At 40.7% G+C, this 19,614-nt stretch overlaps 4 protein-coding genes across 4 annotated transcripts; 1 reads left to right on the top strand and 3 right to left on the bottom strand.

Annotated features, from left to right (window-relative positions):
- Positions 1 to 281: 281 nt before the first annotated feature.
- On the bottom strand, positions 282 to 3,972 carry LOC119067945 (protein abnormal spindle-like). The gene is made up of 4 exons (XM_037171263.1): positions 1,048 to 3,972; positions 804 to 985; positions 626 to 745; positions 282 to 569 (listed from the first exon to the last, which is right to left on the bottom strand). Exons 1-4 carry the CDS (start codon positions 3,866 to 3,868, stop codon positions 306 to 308), a joined length of 3,387 nt encoding a protein of 1,128 aa, XP_037027158.1. The 5' UTR covers positions 3,869 to 3,972; the 3' UTR covers positions 282 to 305.
- A 1,882-nt stretch (positions 3,973 to 5,854) lies between these two features.
- LOC119067944 (protein abnormal spindle) lies at positions 5,855 to 14,205 on the bottom strand. The gene is made up of 8 exons (XM_037171261.1): positions 13,869 to 14,205; positions 13,287 to 13,466; positions 11,612 to 13,223; positions 10,504 to 11,544; positions 6,739 to 10,440; positions 6,488 to 6,669; positions 6,307 to 6,426; positions 5,855 to 6,234 (listed from the first exon to the last, which is right to left on the bottom strand). The coding sequence occupies exons 1-8, from the start codon at positions 13,881 to 13,883 to the stop codon at positions 5,971 to 5,973; spliced, it is 7,116 nt and encodes a 2,371-aa protein (XP_037027156.1). The 5' UTR covers positions 13,884 to 14,205; the 3' UTR covers positions 5,855 to 5,970.
- A 1,845-nt stretch (positions 14,206 to 16,050) lies between these two features.
- LOC119067942 (U3 small nucleolar RNA-associated protein 18 homolog) lies at positions 16,051 to 17,615 on the top strand. Its single transcript, XM_037171259.1, has one exon. The coding sequence runs from the start codon at positions 16,148 to 16,150 to the stop codon at positions 17,576 to 17,578; it is 1,431 nt and encodes a 476-aa protein (XP_037027154.1). The 5' UTR covers positions 16,051 to 16,147; the 3' UTR covers positions 17,579 to 17,615.
- A 25-nt stretch (positions 17,616 to 17,640) lies between these two features.
- Positions 17,641 to 18,909, bottom strand: LOC119067943 (phosphoglycerate mutase 2). The gene is made up of 4 exons (XM_037171260.1): positions 18,688 to 18,909; positions 18,542 to 18,603; positions 18,275 to 18,485; positions 17,641 to 18,215 (listed from the first exon to the last, which is right to left on the bottom strand). Exons 1-4 carry the CDS (start codon positions 18,788 to 18,790, stop codon positions 17,824 to 17,826), a joined length of 768 nt encoding a protein of 255 aa, XP_037027155.1. The 5' UTR covers positions 18,791 to 18,909; the 3' UTR covers positions 17,641 to 17,823.
- Positions 18,910 to 19,614: the final 705 nt, after the last annotated feature.

Raw genomic sequence — 19,614 nt, 5'->3', positions numbered from 1 at the left:
TATATTAATTGTTTTTAACTCCTTTTATGAATTTCATATCTCCAACTGTGAATTTTTTATCTCCAAAAATATTTCCCTTTTTGATTTTTTTATCTCCCGGTTTAATATAATCCCATCGAAATTCTACCAGCAAAAGCTTGTCTTGTACATACCCATAAATCCAGAACATTCAAGGAGCGTAATTATTCAGAAACATATTCTTTAGACCAACTCGTAACTTGAGAATAGTATCATTTAACAAATCGTTGCTAATCAGCTTTGAATCATCCAAACAAAGTACAAAATTTAAGGAATATTTATTCGACTTAAAATTCCCGCACAACAGTATTGTAAGCGAAAATTGATGAAGAGAAAATGTAAGGTCTTCGCGATCCAACCGATAACATACCAAAATCCGACTTTTCACTTGGCAACTCATTCAGTGGCTGTACTTTAAGAGCAACCAAATTACGATGTGACACTGACTTTTCCATTTTGTGCCTTGTCATATTGTCCTTTCTAACAATTCGTCGCTTCATTTCGTCGAACATAAAAACCGCTTGAGAAGTTTTCATGAAAATTTGAATTTGCTGAAAATTTAATTTGAATGAGCCAGTGGTGATCGTCGTTGATGAATTGGTGATACCTCATTGAACCGTGGGGTCAGACTGAATATGTACATTACAGTGCACAGGGTGTTGAAAATTTCGCTGTCCTTATCACACCAACGTAACAGCACTTGAGCAATCGTATTCAAGTTTTTAAACTGAAAATGATCTGAAGAGTGATGATGCAATTGATGTGGAAGGCAACTTTTGTCGTACTTGGAATGAATGTTTTTTAGTTACGTTGCATCTGGCCATATTCAAAATGATCGAACTACACTGCTCTATCAGCAATTTGTCTGATTCTGATCGGCCAGCTTGCAACATTTTTGCATAGCAAAAATTCGATATGAACAACGAATGTTTGGCGAGAGCATTTGGTACAGTTCGTGATGTTTGAGCTATGTGCGAAATGGAAATGTGTTTAGCGTTGGAAGTTTTGAATTTCACAGAAAAGACTCACCGACAGCACGGAGTACATTAAGTAATCCCGCTGAATTGTTTTTCTTCTTTAATATAGCTACCTGCTCTCGCAAAACATTTTCCAGAATTTTCTCTTCCCTAACATGTTTGCTAATTCGTCCGACTTTTCGTCGGATTTTTCGTAAAATTAATGATCGTTCGGTTTTTCGATTTCGGACAGACCAACCTCGCCAGATTGCTTGTATCTTAGTTGCACACATATTTCGCTTCCTTTCAGTTACCCGTTGATGTGCTTTCTGAATTCGCTGGAACTCATTTTGTTCCGTAAGCATTAGTTTGTGACCTCTGAATTTTTGTTGGATAAAAATTACGTCCCGTCGAGCCTGTAAAAACTTCTGTCGTTCCGCATGCATAGCTTTTGTAGCACGCCATCGCTGTGCTATGATTAATGCCGCTCTCTTCATTTGCAAGTAATCTAAACGTTGACACTGACCAAGTTTTTTAGCACGAAAACGTCTCTGCAACAGTATACAACAGTCCCGTAGCGTTATATAGGATTTTCGGTCCAATTTCATGGATCGCTTTGCTTGGAATTTACGCTGAATGATAATAGCTGCTTGCTTTAACTTCAAATACTTGAGTCGGGTACTGTTTGCACGAAATTTCGCTTGAACGAGAATTGTGGCGTTCCTCAGACACTTATATTCCAGGAGTTCCATTCTCATTTTTATTGTTGCTCGGAAGTGTGCTTGAATAACGGAAACCGATTTCTTGTAACGATAAAATTGCTCTCGGTCAGCGACCATTGACCTATTTGCTCGATAACGTCTTTGAACGGAAATAATTGCCTTCTCTAGCGTCACATAGTTCAAGCGCTCCTTTTTCATCAATACATTGGCTCGCGAACGCCTCTGCAAACATGTAGTGACCTCTCTTAGCCGAAGATATTTGTGGCGTTCGAGTACCATTTTCTTTGTTGCTCTAAAACGAGATTGAATGACCAAAACCGCTGTCTTGTTTCGTTGAAATTGTTCTCGAACGGTGATCATTTCTCTCTTTGCCCGGTATCGTCTTTGTACCGACATAACTGCTCGTCGTAGTCTTAGATAATCCAAATGTTGTTTCTTCATCACCGTATTGGCTCGAACACGCCTCTGAATAAAGATAGTAACATTGATTAGATGCAGGTAATTCTGACGATCCTTTCGCATTTCCTTTGTTGCTCTAAAGCGAGTTTGAATGACCAAAATCGCTTTCTTATGTCGTTGAAATTGATCCCGCACAACAACCATTAATTTCTTCGCCCGATACCATCTTTGTACCGATACAATTTCTTGCCGTAGTTTAACATAATTCGAACGTTGCTTTATCATGAGTGCATTGGCCCTAAAACACCTTTGAATAAAGATAGTGGCCTTGCTTAGACGCAGGTATTTCTGACGTTCTTTTCGCATTTCAATTGTTGCTCGAAAACGAGATTGAATTACCAAAGCGGCTCGAATGCGTCTTTGTAATAGGTGACGATCAGCAACTAATGTTCTCTTTGCCCGGTATCGTCTTTGTACCAATATAATTGCTTGGCGTAATTTTACATAGTCGGAACGCTGTTTCTTCGTCAATGCATTGGCCCGGTAACGTTTCTGCAAAAATATTGTCACATTCCTTCGATGGAGGTATTTTTGGCGTTCTAATCTCATTTCTCTTGTTGCTCGAAAACGAGGTTGAATGACCAAAACCGCTTTCTTGTATCGTTGGAATTGGTCTCGAACAGCAATCATTGCTCGCTTAGCTCGATACCGTCTTTGTACCGATACAATTGATATCCGCAGTTTCACATAATCCGAACGTTGCTTCAACATGAGCACATTTGCCCTGAACCGCCTCTGAATAAAGAGAGTGGACTTCCTTAGGCACAGGTATTCCTGAAGTTCCTTTCGAAATTTGATTGTTGCTCGAAAACGAGATTGAATTACCAAAGCCGCTCGAGTGTGTCTTTGTAATTGGTGATGATCAGCATCTACTGTTTTCTTTGCTCGGTATCGTCGTTGTACCGATATAATTGCTTGCCGCAGTTTCACGTAATCCGAACGTGGTTGTCTCATCAAGGCATTGGCCCGATAACGTCTTTGCAAAAATATTGTCACGTTCCTTAGATGGAGGTATTTTTGGCGTTCTAATCTCATTCCCATTGTTGCTCGAAAACGAGGTTGAATGACTAAAACAGCTTTTACGTATCGTTGGAATTGGTCTCGAGCAGCGATCATTGCTCGCTTTGCTCGATACCGTCTTTGTACCGATATAATTGATTTCCGCAGTTCCACATAAGCGGAACGTTGCTGTCTCATCAAGGCATTGGCCCGATAACGTCTTTGCAAAAATATTGTCACGTTCCTTAGATGGAGGTATTTTTGGCGGTCGAGTCTCATTGACATTGTTGCTCTAAAGCGAGCTTGAATAGAGATGGTGGCAATTTTTAAACTCAGAAAGTTTTGGCGAGCAATTTTGCTTTGTTGGTTCCGCCGAATTTTTTTTTGTGAAAATAGAGTGGCATTCCGCAGAGCTACATATTTCCTACGTTCAATACGCATGGTCACAGAGTTTTTGTATCGTTTCTGCATCAAAATTGTGAATTTCTTCAAGTCAAGAAATTTCTTTCGTTCTATTCTCATTTTTCTCGTTGCCCGGAAGCGTCGTTGAATTTTTACAGCAGCATTTCGAAGTTTCACAAAAGATGTTCGTGAAGCCTTCATCAACTTATACGACCGGTAGTACTGCTGAATTGATCTGATTGACTTTTCGTTAACTTTACCTCTGTACTTTTGCATTAGATCGAATTCATTTTCGATATCGGTCGAGTACATTTTAGTTGGATCTACTTGCTTAATGAGGCAGCAATTTGACGTGTATTTAAATTCGACTCAACAAAATTAAAATTAATTTTCAAATTTGAATTTTATGCGTCCAAATATTGTAAAAATGAAAGTCAAATTGGATTCATGGCGGGCAACTTAGTATGTTTTAATTTGTATATTTTGATGCTGAAACTAATTCCGGAAAAATATTTTTAAATTCGGTAAAAATGGGGATTACTTACCACTTACTTACTTAGGCGGAAACCTACTATCTGTTTTGGCCAGCAATCTTCTCCAATCGGACCTATTCCGCGCCAACGTTCTCCAGTCACTCACTCTTACTACTTTCAGATCAGACTCGATTGCATATTTCCATCTCGCAGTTTTCAGTGGTATTGTATCGGTATTGTCAATTGCCGTTTACATTGATACCTCCAAAAATTGATTGAAGAATTCTTCTTTCAAAAACCAAAAGTGTCTGTTCATCACTTTGTGTCATTCACCAAGCTGGCCATATGCTGGTCTAATCAGCGATCTGTACAATTCACACTTAAGGTTGCGGTTGAGTGTTTTGGACGGAGGAGTTTTTGAAGACTGTAGTAACTCATGTTACCAAGCGTTACCCTTCTACGTATTTCCTTTCCGATGCTATTATCACTGTTGACCGGCGACCCAAGGTAAATAAAGCTGTCGACAGTCTCGAAGTGTTTTCCATTCACCTCCAGCGTTGGTCTGCCATCAGACGATGAAGTTGTCATGTACTTGGTTTTTCTCTCACTGACCCTTAAGCCGCACTTCTCTTTAACGATGTCAACGTTCCGTCCAATTAAGTCTAACTCGTCAGCATATCCCACTAACTGTCTCAAGTTTCTAAAGAAGTACCGCTGGTTTCCACGTCGCTATCTCGTATCACCTTCTCGATAACAGTGTTGAAGAATAAAGCTGCCAGTCCATCGTCTTGCCTATTAGGTATTTCAGCATTTTCTATAGGGTCTTATAGTATAGCCACTTCGATGCAAACTTATCATCAACGCAGTTATTACGTGGTAAACACATGGTAAAACCCTATAAACATGCATAACCAGATTTGTTTGTATGAGTGAGTGAACCATCTGAAAATCAGTTGAAGAAAATTTCGTCTGAAATTTGATTGCCAGTTTCTGTACTACTACTCGTCACTTAAAAATGGCATGTTTCATAGCGCTGCATTAAAATTCGTATGTCACACGAAGAAAGCGTGACTCCCATCTGTATGATAGAAATGCAAAGCTCATTCTGATACCATCAGCCTCCAAATATTTTCTATGTTAATGCTAGGAGCAGTGCTATGCATGTTTGGTACCACGACAATGTTTAGATTTCTGGTTAAACTGTTGTGCGTGCTATTCGCCCTTGATTCCGATCAGTCTTACAATGTGTTAACCGCTTTTAAGGTCGAACGGTTTTCAGGTATTCTTCAAATGTGCTATTTGCCCTATTTCATCAACTATTTGCCCTGAGAGGCAAAAATGAAAATTCGGTAGAGTCGACGAAATATTGTACTCGGGTGAAAAATTCAACAAATTCAAACATCCTAAATAAGGGCGAATAGCAGATTTCCCCCTTTAAGCGCGGTTAATCACTCTTGTAACGAAATCGGTTGAAAATTGTAAAAAAAAATTCTCAGCCGCTTTATCAAAACAACAAAAAATTTCACCTTTCTCCGGGATTCGAATGCGTCGTGGCATAAACGTGATAGTAAGCCCATGAGACCCATATAGCGAAAATACGATCATTAATGTAAAGACTTATTCTGCTTCGGTGTGAACAGCACTCGTCATTGTAAATGCGTCGATTCCTTCATTAACAAATTGAATAGATTTTCGTTCGTTGCGCAGTACCAACAAAAAAGTACGGTGCAGCTAGAGCATTCTGTTGAATCAGTTTGTGTCACTGCTATTGGTTTGATGACGACAATTCTGCTTGTGCTTGTGGTGCATATTGTTTGATTAAAAATCGGAAATTACAAATCGGTCGACCAAAATTTTATTTTTATTTTCGTCATAAAGTCTTGAAACAAAAGCAAAACTAACAAAAAAGAAAAACTAAATTATAAATCAAAAAAATTAAATTTAAATGTTCGTAATGTCCAACTTCTTTAAAATTGTATCAAAAGCGAACGCTGAACTTTCAAAGATGTATGGCTTTGTCGAATTCATACCAAAGTCTGGCTTCAGCATGGGCAATTGGCTACGTTGTCGTGCGTTGAGTCGAGACGGTGTCGAAGACAATTGCGTCTTATTTTGTCGCATGTTATCCTTTCGCTTTACAAGTCGTTTGATCTGATGCAGAGTAAATAGTTCAGCATCGTATGATGTCATGAACTTGCGAATTTCCTGTGGAGCAATTTTTGAAATTTGAAAATATTTGTTGTCACTACACAGCAGAGTGATCAATGTGGAACTAACCTTCGTCAATTCCGCGCTTTGACAAAATACGTAGACTAGGGAACACAAGGTGTTGAAAATATCACAGTCCTTGTCACACCATCGCAGCAACATTTGAGCGATGGTAGTAAGACCGCGCAGCTGGATAAACAAGAGGTTGATAATAAGCTTTTGTTTTGATATCAATTAGTCAAGCACTTACTTGAAACACATTAGCTTTGGTGAGCTCGTACCGCGCCAAATTTAAAATGATGAAACTGCACTGCTCTATGATCAATTTGTCTAATTCAGAACGAATCGCTTGCGACATGATTCCATAACAAAAGGTCACAACGAAATACGAATCACCAACGAGGAGATGTGGTACCATGCGCGATATCTTTGCTGCAAAGGGAATGAAGACAAAGGGTTAAATCCTTGACATGTTTGAATGAAGCTAAACAGAGGACTCACCTAGATGCAACAGTACATTTAGTATCTCGACCGTATTGCCTCTGCCACCTTTCTTCTTCAGCACATCAATATTATTGAACACCACGTGCTTGATTCTCTTATCCGCTCTGACATCTTTCGAGATTTTTTGAACTTTTTCACGGATCTTCTTCAAAGCCACCGCATTAGTCATCTTTCTCTTACGCACGTTCCAACCTCGCCAGAAAGCTTGAATTTTGACCGCACACTTGGACTGTCGCACAAACAACTTGAATTCGGGTGTCAACTTCTTCTGCAACTCTCGGCGTGCCAAAAATCCGCGTATGTTCGCCTGAAGACCAACTACGGTCGATCGTGTTTTGTGCCAAGCATTTCGATCCACAATCATCCGCTGTCGAGCTCGGTATTTTTGCTGTATCACAATTGTGGCTGCGCGCAACTCTGTGAAATGCTTACGGTCCATTTTCATAGCCATTTTGGCTCGGAAACGTTGTTGAATGCATACCACCAAACATCTGATCAGTTTGTACTGATTCGATAGAACTTTCATGCGCATTGTGGCTCGGAACCATCGCTGGATCACTATGGTACTGCGTTTCAGTGTGTTAAATTCGGTACGCTGCGTTCTCATCAGCACATTAGCTCGGTACTGTGTCTGTACTCGAACAACAGCCGATCGCAGTTGTTTGTAGGCGACACGATTCTCATTCATGACTAAATATCCTCGGTATCTAGTCTGAATGATGATTGCCGCATTTCGCATATGCTGATAGTGAGCTCGTTGTTCACGCATCAATTTGAACGCAACAAATCGTTGCTGAATAACCAATGCAGCACTTCGAATTCGCAGATACTGAGCACGTTGCATTCTTCCAGCCAAAATTGCTCTGAAATGATGTTGTAGGACGAGGCAGCTGGTTTTCTGTCGCAGAAACAATTTACGTTGCATCTGCATGGCTTTGTTAGCGCGGTATTTTTGCTGAATGAACACTGTGGCTTGGATGAGCCGTAAATATTCGGATCGTTGATTTTTCGCTAAAATGTTCGATCGAAAACGACGTTGGATGAAGACCGTGGATTTCTTTAGCTGTTCGAATGCAGCTCGCTCCGATCGCATCTGAAGCGTGGCACGGTACTGTCTTTGGACGAGTAACACCTTTGCTTTGTAGATGAGGAAAGAGCAACGTTGCTGTAACATCATGAGATTAGCTCTGAATTGTCGTTGACAATAGACGACGCTGTTCCTTAAGATCGAATACTTGCAACGTTCCGCTTTCATTAGTTGCGTAGCGCGGTAATAGTTTTGAATTGTTAGAGCGGCTAATCGTTTTTCTTGATAGATTTCGCGTTGTCGTCTCATCAGAATATTCGCTCTGTGGATGGTTTGTATTGTTGTGACGGCATTTCGAAGTTTCACATAATGGGCGTTTTCCGTTCTCATCAACTTGTTAGCTCTGTACATTCGTTGCACGAATATTGTCGATTCTTTCAACTCCAAAAAGTCCTTCCGAACAATTTGCGTCAGTCGATATGATCGAACGTATTGCTGAATTTTGATGGTTGCGCAACGAATTGTGAAAAATCTTTCACGTTCCATTTTCGCTAGTTTGTATTCTCTGAACCGTGTCTGGATCAACTTGACCGATCTGACGATCGTTCGATATTCCGTAATTTGTTTCTTGCTTTCAATTTTGGCTCTGTATCGACGTTGAATGACAATAGCTGCATTTCTTGTACGTTGAAATTCAATCTGCTGTTGACGCATTACACACTTAGCTCGGTATAGACGTTGAACGTATAAAGTGGCCCATTGCAACAATTTGTAGTTCGACCGGTCTTCTTGTGCTTGCAATTTCGCTCGATATCGCAACTGGACGTTGATGACACTCTGGCGATACGACAAATACTGCTGCCGGTCATGTCGCAACAGTTTCACTGATCTAATCCATCGTTGGATGGTTATTGCACTGGACTTCTGTTCGAGATACTCGATCCGTTGGCGTTTCATTTGCATTTGTGCTCTGTACCGGTCCTGGATGACAGTAGCGCTCCATTTGAGATGCTTGAAATGGGCCAAGTCAGTTTCCATCGCTTTTTTTGCTCGATACATACGTTGAACGAAAACGGTCATCTTAATTAAATGCAAGTAGTGCTGTCGCTCCGATCGCATTTCCAATTTAGCACGGAACATGGTCTGGATGCGTATGACGGTTTCTTTAAGTTGTAAATAGGCTTTCCGTTCAGATTTCATTAGCTGGTTGGCACGGAAGCGACTTTGGACGCGGATTACGTGATTCTTTAGGTGTTGATATTCAGCCTGTTGAATGTTTGCGATTTTGTTAGCTCTGAAACGTTGTTGAACAAATCGACAAGCCCAAAGCAACTGCTGATATCTGGACTGGTCTTCTCGCATCATTTGCAATGATCGATATCGCGTTTGGATGGAAATAGCCGCTTTCTTCAGTGCGACAAAGTTCGTTCGTTGTTTCAGCATTTCTCTATTAGCAATTACTCGTCGTTGAATAGAAACTGTCGCCTTGCGTATCTCAACATAATCAGCACGTTGTTTCCGCATCAAAAGTGTCGCTCTCCATCTTAGTTGGATCTGTTGTGCGGCCAATTTGGTTCGTAAATATTCATCTCGTTGCTGGCGCATTTCCACAATTGAACGATAGCGAGTCTGTATGACGATGACTGCTTTCCGTTTGATTTGAAACATTTTCGATTCTTCCAACATCTTCAATCGGGCTCGATAGCGTTGCTGAACGACAATCGCTGATCGTTTCATCGTCTGGTATTCATTTACTGCTTTCAACATTTCCAGGCGAGCTCGATAGCGGATCTGTAAGGTTTGTGCAGCTTGCTTAAATGTCAAATATTCCGTGCGGACTCGTCTTGCTTCAACCGTTGCTCGGAAATATTTTTGAATGCACAGAGCGGCCTGCTTCTTTGATTGAAATCCGCTTCGCATCTGTTTGCTCTGTAAATTGGCTCTGAACTTTCTTTGGATGGTAACAATCACACTGCGAACTCGTTGATACTCAGTTCGGTCCTGCTTCATCAGCAGGAACGAACGAAACCGTTGTTGAATGACAATTGCTGATGATCGCATCTTCAAATAGTTACGTCTTTCCAATCTCATTAGGCAAGTTGCTCGGTAACGGGTTTGCAGGATCATCGCACATCGATTCTGTAGCGCAGCTTCCTTCCGCAGCGATATAATTACCGGCACTAGAGATTCGATTTTCTTGGCCAGTCGCACTCTTCGATACCATTGCTGGATTATGATAATAGAATTTCGTTGATGCAAATAGTGGTTCCGTTGTCGATTATACAGACAGGTGCGCTGGTACCAGTGCTCGATGTATTTGGCTGCAGTCGATTGGCGTTTGAAGTGTTTTTGGGCTAGGTAACGACGTATGTGTGACTGCAAAATGATCGCTGCACTGGTTCTCTTTGCGTGCCACATTTTCGTCCATTTCCTGGACAAATGGCCTCGATACGCGGCCTGTATACGAGTGGCTGCAGATATTTTCGCTTTCAGCAATTTTGCTCGGATACGTTGCTTAATGACCACCCTCAGCCATGATCGACGCCACCATAACTGGATCGAAATTGCTGCTTCAATGAATTTAGGTGCACGGAATTTGTAAATAATTTGCCATAAAAGTGACAACGTCTTCTCGCGATGACCGTCAGCAATGTCTGCGGCTACGATGCCACCTGAAACCATTTTTGTTTCAAATTTAATTCAATTTCTCGCAGAAAATTACCGTTAAATCTTACCGGAAATGGTGAAATCAGCACTCCTCAGTGCATTCAATGCCAAATCAACGTTGTACACTTTCTGCAATCTCGAAATAGCCGGCACGCGCAATTGATTGACCATATCATCTCTGAGCAGAATGATTTCCATCACTTTGGTCAAACGGATGCCATCACGCAGGTCCACAGCCAGATTTCGGAATGCGTAATCAAATTCCTCGATGTACGTCTGTTTATGGCTCAGCACAATACCGATCCGCTTCAGATCTCGCTGAATATCACCCATGTTGCCCAGTATCAACGACGAGAATCTGCAAAGGATTTCCTTCGTTTCCTTGAACGGCGAACTCTTCACGAACAAGCAGGGATTGTACGTAATGATTTTGTTCTGTTTGGCATTGTCCAAGTATATGAGCAGCATGAACAGCTTCTTCAGCGTAAATTTCTTCAATGGGTCCGTTTTCTGCGACGAATATTTGCTAACTTTTTGCTCCAAATGTTTATTCCGGAACAATCGATTCACGATGAAACGGCTGAGCGACATGATGTCGAAATTGTGGCTCATGTTGATGATTTCCCCGTAGATGACCTCAAGACTAATTCTAAGCCACAATGGATTGAAGTTCAACAGCAACTGAAGAATTTCGCGCTGCAAAACAATGTCCAAATGCAATTCAAGTCCATCACGCATCTTCAACTGCCCACGTTCGATCAAGACACACAGCTTCTGTAGCATTGCAGTCATTTTATCGCTCATGTACAGAGTGGTTGCCGTTTTTCGCAAACTTTCCATACGGTGTTTTGTTAGGTAGTGCGACGACACCTGCTCTTTCGTCTCTGCCGTATTCACATCCTTGCCACGGACGTCATTGAACAATTTTCCAAAATCGACTTGTTGCTGTTTATCACTGTCAATTTCCCATGGTATAGCGACCAGAGCGTTCAACCACTTCTTAAAATTGATTTCATGCTTTTCGATGCACTCCTCGTCCAGGTACATCGACACACAAAGAAATGGATCGTTGGTTGTGGTTGCAGCAAACACGTCGGGATTTATGACCGCTGCAAAAGAGAAATAATTAAAATTGAAGGAGCTGCCGCCCGCTCTCATATTGCAATGTAAACTTACACTTAAAATGGGTTTCCGCGTCGAAAAAGACCACTCTTTCCTCCTCCGGTTTCTGTCTAATTAAATTCAACTTCGGAATGGCATAGGGAAACTTTTTCGGCTTAACACCACCCCAATTCGATGTACGCCGACTGATCGACTGACTGCTTGAACAAATGCTACTGTTCGAAGTGGAATCCAATTTGGATCTTTTCGGTGGAGACCACTTTGGCGCTGGTTTGCGCTTGTGATGCTCATTATCGACGGTTCGTTTCATAGCATAATTATCGACTGGTTGTGGCACTGCAAATTCGCGTCGGCTCACATCGCCCATCATGCCATGTGACTTGTCTAGGTCGAAGCGACTCGATTGGGCCAGAAAATCTTGTTCCTTAAAGCTCATCACACTACAGCCGAAGACACTGCTCGCACTCGATTGGTTTCGCTTTGCGTTCGCCTGGAAACCATTCTCAACGTTCTGGTAAAAGTATCGGTTGTTTTCAATTGCATGCACCTCCAAGTCGTCCGTTAAATTTGGCATGGAGCCCAGATTGTCTCTAAGCAATTTTTGTTTGTTAGAAATGTCGTCAAGATTTCGCATGGACTGAAACTTTTTGTGCAACGTATCCATGCCGTGTTGACTGCTCCGATCCATTACCGAATTATCATTGGTCGGCACGGCTGGCAATTTCGTTGGTAATTGAAATGTATTTTGCATTGAAATCGACTCGTCCGCTTCTTCTTTTATGTTGGACAGACTCGATGCTGGCACAATTGTGTGAGTTACGTTGAATATTGGCGCGGTCGATGTGGGTAGTGTTCCATTTTCGACGCATATCGACTGTGTCATATCAAATAACTTCCGTCGAGGATCTGCCTCAGCGAGTAATTGTTTCGGCTCCAACGAATTTGTTATCCTATCGACTGTGGAGGCAATGTTCGGTTCAAATGACGTAATTTCCATGGTGTCTGACGGATTTCGTACTGCATAAGTCGAGTTGTATGTTGGTTTTGTAACAGGCGTTGGCAACGAGGCCATATATTCGATGTCATCAACATCGGCAGGTTTGTCGCTCTTTCGATTGACCGGAGTGAATTGAATATCATCAAATAAGGTTGTCGCAGAAAACGTTGGTGAACGTGGCGGACTTCTGTTCTCCTTTCCATGATTCGGCTGCAATTTATTGTGATGACCAAAAACATTCAGTTCGCTTAATGGCAATTGACCAGCTGCATGCAGTGGTGTTGCTTTTGACCCTGTCACTGCCGTAGAATCCTTCACCGACACCTTGGCCTTGTGTTTATTCGACTGTATTGCTTGTCTCAAAAGACCGTGCGGAGGTGACGGTGATTTGATTTTCAGTTTTCCGGTAACAATCTTGGCCGTTTTCGTTGAGGCAGACGGTTTCGTTGGCTTAGCGTTCGTTGTGCTCGAATCAATTGACTTAAAGATCAGTGCCACATCCTTCTTAAAGTGTCTGTCATCGACTATGGTAATCGTATCCTTCGTTTTGACTTCAACCTTTGGTGTCCAAACGATTTCCATGGTGGTGCAGCCATTTGCTGGAACTCTGCTCGTGGTCCATTCAAAGGTTACACCAAACGACGTATCGATTGACGACTTCAAAGTTATCTGAACAACAAACCAGATTGTTTTATTGAATTCACATACAATTTACTATAGTTGTCCCCTTACCTCCAAGTCATCGTCGCACGGGTTTGTTATATTTAAAAACCGCCTTGCAGTCTTTGTCACGGGAATATCTTCAAATGTAACAACAGATTTGGCGGAAAATGGTGCTAGAACAACAGCGGTTGGTTCTCTAGCTGCATTCTTACGCCGTGCATTTTTAACGCGAGTGGGTGTGACGACAACCTGCAAAACGTAAAATTTAATTATCGAATTTTGTCCGAAAAAAACCGAAATTTCTCCGGTTATTTGAGTAAAAATTTTGCTCTGCTTAGATCGGAATCATTTATTCCGTTGTGTTGGAATGTCACCATTTCAGCTGTACTGAAATCCTTCACACAATACACTAACGGACGACCAACAAAATTGCATCACGGACATTTTTGATTGCATCTAACAAAATCGTGTTTCCCACTTGTAAAAAAAAATGTTTTACAAATTCAGACCACCTCAGTGGCTCAGTGAGCACCCAATTGTTTTTCGAAGAAGTTCCGATAATCAAAAAAAGGGTTTGTGTAACTGTTAAAGTCAAACCGTTGTGTCAGAAAACAATGGGACAATTTTCGCTTGCTTTACGCAATTGCTTACCTCAAATGCACTCATTTTTGATTGTGCGACCACATAAAACAACAAACAGAAATTATAAACGCGTCAAATAAAGTGAATTAACAAATTAATGTTCAATGAAACAAATATAATTTTTACGATTTTCAAAACAACAGACGTTTGACGATGCGCATTCAACGACGTTATTTTAATCACTGTATTGAAACTGTATTTTGTATACGCTAGATGGCAAAGACGTCGGCTATTAATTTTTTTTTTTTAATACTTTTAAAGCAATCAATCCTTTTTTCTCTTTTAAATCATTGTCTTATGTCTTACTAATTCTGAATAGATCAGTTCAACATAGTTATTATCAATCAACGCGTAATATACTTGAGATTTTATAATTTTGTTATTATTTTAGACGTCACAAAAAGGCAGTTAAAGTTCGAAGGAGTTCAATAATTCACTGTAATTGGTCGCTTTTACTAAAGATGGCGCACCGAAATTATTTTCTTCGAAATTTAATCCGAAAAATTGTATGCACCGTCCGTACTGTCCCAATCAATAAATTGTGCATACGAATTTGCTCAGACCGATATGAACAATGCGTAACACCAGTTTCTCAAAAACAACTGATTTTATAAAACTTTATGTTTCTTAGCCGGGCGCGAATAATTTTACGATTTACGTTGTGAAAAAAGTCAGGTCATCACGACCTAATAGATTGACATAATTACTACATTGAAAATTTCAGGTCAAAATTTATCAAAATTTTCAGGAAAATCCCTTTTAGGTAAGTTCAGGTTGAGCTGACCTGGTCCGAGCGTTATTTAGGATCGTTATATATACCCAAATCCGAGACGGAACTCACTGGCCAAAATAATGGCAATTCAATTACTAATTCCTTCAATTACCGGACTCATTTCAAATGTAAAGAAAATGAACAAAAACCATCGAAATTGCAGCAGTTTCTTGTAGTTGCCGGAGCATCCGGTAAATAATAGTAATTGAAGGAAATACTAGAAATTGATGGAATTACAAGGAATTGATTGGAAATAAGAGAAATTGATAGAAGTTGAAAGTAAATTTAAGGAGTAACGGATAAGTAAGATGGACGAAAGAACCAGCACTGTGTTTTCTTTTGATTGTAATTTCAAATACCCAAACCGATGGTCAGATTCTGTTTTGGCGTTGCAAAAATGCTGAACGAGCCAAATCGACAAGATCGCGATTCGCGAAACGTGCAGCGAGAGCGTAGGGTAATCTGGCGCACAGCACTAAGACACCACACTTTTCAAGTACGTAAAAGATGAACTCGCACAAAATTTCCTGTTACCAAAATTTCGTAAAAGGGAGCATTAAGTTGATGACAGGGCTAACAAATATTCGTAGCATTAAATGTCAGTTTTTTGTTTCATGTTTGAAATTCCCAGATGATGCAGTGAGTGAAAGAACAAGATTTTTTTGCATTGGCTGCTTCTTTTGATGATCATACTCATCTGTATTTCCTCTCAATTACTTTCAATTTCTAACAATTTCTCTTATTTTCAGTTAATTCCTTGTAATTCCTTGTAATTGAGTCGTTTCTCCCTCGCCCAAATCATGTCTTGTTGACGTAAACAACGAAACTTTCCATAATAAACATCCACCGGATTTTTTTTACTCTGAGATCTTTTTTCGAAGGGGTTTTTAAATTTTGGTTTTCTTATATCAGGCGATCGGAGCTTCTAATGTTTAGAAAATTAAATTGATCTAGAGACTGGAGTTTACCATTTGGGTCCACACTGACGTAAGTTTTCTGAATAGAAAACAAACGTTAGAGCTCTGACCTCCGAGAACTTACTCCGTTTACGTGACAGTTCTCACAAGCAATAGAAAAGGCACGGAGCTATCATTGCTAGAGAGTCAACTGTTAAGCCTGATTTATTCATAGAGCAAAAATTAAAATTTGACAGAAAATATATGGACGCTGTGTCTTTGATTTGGTGTGACCGGAAAAATTGACAGTATGACCATACATTTTCTGTCAAATTTTTATTTTCACTCGAAGCTTTACGGTTTAAATGGTTTACAGCTAAAACGGAGTAAGATAAAATCTGTGCCATCGGCGCTTTAATTGTTAAGGATGTTAAGGATGTTAAGTGACAATAGATTTTGACAATAGAAGTCGCCACCAAAAATTATTATTTTTGCTGGGAGTATGTAGCTGTCACAGCAGCATGCCTACTGTCATTTTCGATACAGTGTGTGTGTATTAACCAACGTGCGCCATTTGGTCAGTTCTTTTTTTTTAATTTGAATCAATATTAAATGCAAAAATGAGTAGTGACGATGATGACCGCGAATTGTTACAAATCCAGCAACCCGATGCTGCCCTGAACAATGAGAAAGAGGACAGTGCCAACGAACACATTGTGTCTGAAAGAGGAAAGGAACTCGCATACAAAGTTTTCGGTAATAAAGAACAACTTCTGTCGAACCTATCCAAAGCTGTAAATGAAACTGGCTCAAAGAAACGAAAGAAACGACAACCGCTGTGGCATGACTCGGATGATGAGCACTTGGAAGCTGATGATGTTATTGATTACGGCAAGAAAGGCGCTCCAACGGTCAGAAAAATTGGCAAGTACAAGGCTCACTTGGAGAACACATTTCAGAACGTTCTTGGGGCACCGAAATGGGCCGACTTAGATAGGAAAAAAGAAAGTGATTCGGATGACGACGATGCAGTCATTAGCCGTACAGTTGGTCTAATCAAACCGCACACATCAGATAAACTGCCGTCAACAGTTCTACAATTTAAGAGATTAAAAGATGTGAACAGAGCTACGTATGCAGAGGGACCTGGAATAACGTCGACCGTCTTTCATCCAACATCAACTGCGGCTATTGTGACTGGATACTCTGGTGTTGCGACAATTTATGCCATTGACGGGAAGAAGAATGAGAAACTGCACAGCATTACATTTGAGAACTTTCCCATCAAACAGTGTAGCCTTACGAATTCCGGCAATCAGGCGATAATCGGTGGCAGCAAAAAGTACTTTTACACATTCGATCTTCTCACCGGTTCGGCACAACGAGTCTTTCTACCGAAAAACATTACCAAAATGACACAATTTCAATTGTCTCCGTGTGGAACCTATCTGGCAGTCGTCGGCCGTTTCGGTGAGGTGCACATTTTGAGTGCCACCACAAAGGAGAAACTCTTCACACTGAAACAAGAGCATCCATGCGTGGCGCTGGCATTTTCAACCGATTCAACCAAACTGTTCTCACACAGTTCGGATGCTGAAGTAACCGTATTCGATATGAAAAGTCGCCTTGTCGAGCATCGATTTTGGGACGATGGATGCATTAACGGTTCCACCATAGCAATAAGCCCAAGCGGAGAACTACTGGCTACCGGTAGTAGGCAAGGAGTGGTGAACGTGTACGATTTGCGGCATAGTCTAACAACCAAGACACCGACACCACTGAAAGCTGTTATGAATCTGACCACAGCCATTTCATCGATCAAATTCAACTCGACATCGGAAATATTGGCAATGTCGTCGAATTGTATTGCTGATGCTGTCAGAATGGTACATTTTCCGTCTGGTACTGTGTTCAATAACTTCCCGGGCGTTTTATCCAAATTGGACAAACCAACCGTTTTGTCATTTTCACCGCAAAGTGGATATTTTGCGATCGGCTGTATGGCTAAGCAGGTGTCCTTGTACCGGTTGAAGCATTACAATAACTATTAGGGTCTGAGAATTGTGACGGTTCACTGTACAAATGAAACAAAACAGCAAAAAAAAAGAAGGAATCGAATGAACTTATCGCTTCGGATTTTATTTTAATTTTGGTTCTCTATTAACATTTTTGTCGGACCTTACGAACGAAATAAATAATTTTGCAACCGCTATATGCTCGGTTGGATAAAATATGTGTTTTTGGATTCACTTTTTTCCCTCTCTCATCAAACTACTCACGATAAAAACGTTCCCGCTTACTTAGCTTTGCCTTGGGCAGCCACACTTTCGATAGCCTTTCGAACGGTTTCTTCGTCGCCCAAAAATTGCATCGACACGACTGGTTTGAAATTCTCATCCAATTCATAGACGAATGGAATACCAGTTGGCAAGTTCAACAACATGATAGCATCGTCAGACAAATTGTCCAAATGCTTGACAATACCGCGCAGACTGTTACCATGGGCGGCAATGATGATTTTCTTGCCTTCTTTCATTTGTGGTATGATGGTGTTGTTCCAGTACGGTAAGGTTCGCGCGATGGTCAATTTCAACGATTCGAACATTGGAAATTCCTCAGGTTTTGGATCGTTGGCATACCGTGTATCCTTAACGATGGTGTTGTAGTAGGCATGATCCGGTTCCATTGCTACGAACCAGTCAACGGTTAATCGAAATTTGATTTTGTCAAAAGAATTTGGATGTTACCTGGTGGTGGCGTGTCGTAACTACGACGCCAGATTTGTACTTGTTCTTCGCCGTACTTGGCAGCAGTTTCCGATTTGTTCAATCCAGTCAGACCACCATAATGACGTTCATTCAATCGCCAAGTTTTCTCAATTGGAATACCAGTTTGACCGGATTCGGTCAAAATGGAATTCAATGTGACCTGGGCACGGGTCAGAACCGATGTATGGGCCTGACAAAAATGAAAATGTTAAACCCTTTGAACCCGAGTTCATTTGACCGACATACCACATCGAACTTAAGACCAGCATCTTTGACCGCTTTACCAGCAGCTAAAGCCTCCTCTTTGCCTGTAAATGGACAAATCACATTAATTGATCGTAAGACAAGTGAAAAACAATCGTCAAATAGGCGAAAAAAGAATATGAACGAACCTTTTTCGCTCAAATTTGCGTCGAACCAGCCGCAGAATAGATTTTTCTGATTCCATTCCGACTCGCCATGACGGACCATCACAATTTTATATTTTCCGGCCATTTTCAGTGCTCGCTTAATTTTTGTAAATGGTCTAAAACTGAGTGAAATAGTATTGGATTTCTCGTTGCGATGTCAGTCCGTCTTTTGATAATATGACCTTCTTACGTCATAATTTCACTGAAAGGTCATTGGTGGACAGTGTTTCTAAACTGTTGAGAAAAAGTGCTAGATTGTCGATTGTATGTCCAGGGCACGTTTTTCGAATGGTTAAGATTGTGATGTTGGATTGCAGTGGAAGTGTGAAACTAGGTCTAATGTCCAATGAAAGTATACTCTATAGGTATGGTCTAATGTCAAAATTTGTATGGAGCGGAGGAAATAGCGATTTCATATATGAAATCGCTATGTCCTCCGATTTGTATGATACCTGGTTTGTACATTCATTGAAAATTACTTCACTGGTATAGTAATGTACTATTATATTACTATACTAAGGCTGAAAAGTCCAGTTTTCGTATGAATTTTGACAAGAATCACACAAAAACGTGACAATTCAATTTTATACCGAACTTTGTGATGGATTTTACATACTGTGAATATCTAAACCAACTGTCTGATGTTCCCCACTGGGAGCCGATTCTCTAAACATTCGTAACTTTAAGAATTCGTTACTTGACAGTTCTTGTGAGATTTTATAGAAGCAACTGTCAAGTTACGAATATTATGGACTACGAAAATACGAGAATCGTCGCCCTGATCCCTAACAAGCCACTGTCGACCCTATTGAACTTAAAATCATGTAAAACATTTTTACATAAATTCTGAGTGCCTGCGTTGAAGATAAGTCGGCCAATCAGCCATGTGGCGAACTCAATTTCAAGACT

The sequence above is a fragment of the Bradysia coprophila genome (genome assembly GCF_014529535.1).
Source record: "Bradysia coprophila strain Holo2 chromosome X unlocalized genomic scaffold, BU_Bcop_v1 contig_130, whole genome shotgun sequence".
Taxonomy (NCBI): Eukaryota; Metazoa; Arthropoda; class Insecta; order Diptera; family Sciaridae; genus Bradysia; species Bradysia coprophila.
This window is presented reverse-complemented; position numbering and strand designations above follow the sequence as displayed.

Excerpts from the sequence above, each read along its gene's own strand:
- LOC119067942 (XM_037171259.1), top strand. The coding sequence starts at position 16,148 with ATGAGTAGTGACGATGATGACCGCGAATTGTTACAAATCCAGCAACCC.
- LOC119067943 (XM_037171260.1), bottom strand. The coding sequence starts at position 18,790 with ATGGCCGGAAAATATAAAATTGTGATGGTCCGTCATGGCGAGTCGGAA. Across the intron at positions 18,604-18,687 it reads CGCAAATTTGAGCGAAAAAG|GCAAAGAGGAGGCTTTAGCT; the intron begins GTTCGTTCATAT and ends GTCCATTTACAG. Across the intron at positions 18,486-18,541 it reads CTGGTCTTAAGTTCGATGTG|GCCCATACATCGGTTCTGAC; the intron begins GTATGTCGGTCA and ends CATTTTTGTCAG.
- LOC119067945 (XM_037171263.1), bottom strand. The coding sequence starts at position 3,868 with ATGTACTCGACCGATATCGAAAATGAATTCGATCTAATGCAAAAGTAC. Across the intron at positions 986-1,047 it reads TAATGTACTCCGTGCTGTCG|CTCAAACATCACGAACTGTA; the intron begins GTGAGTCTTTTC and ends TTTCGCACATAG. Across the intron at positions 746-803 it reads CTAAAAAACATTCATTCCAA|TTTAAAAACTTGAATACGAT; the intron begins GTACGACAAAAG and ends GATCATTTTCAG.
- LOC119067944 (XM_037171261.1), bottom strand. Across the intron at positions 6,427-6,487 it reads CCAAAGCTAATGTGTTTCAA|CTGCGCGGTCTTACTACCAT; the intron begins GTAAGTGCTTGA and ends TTGTTTATCCAG. Across the intron at positions 6,235-6,306 it reads AAAGCGCGGAATTGACGAAG|GAAATTCGCAAGTTCATGAC; the intron begins GTTAGTTCCACA and ends ATTGCTCCACAG.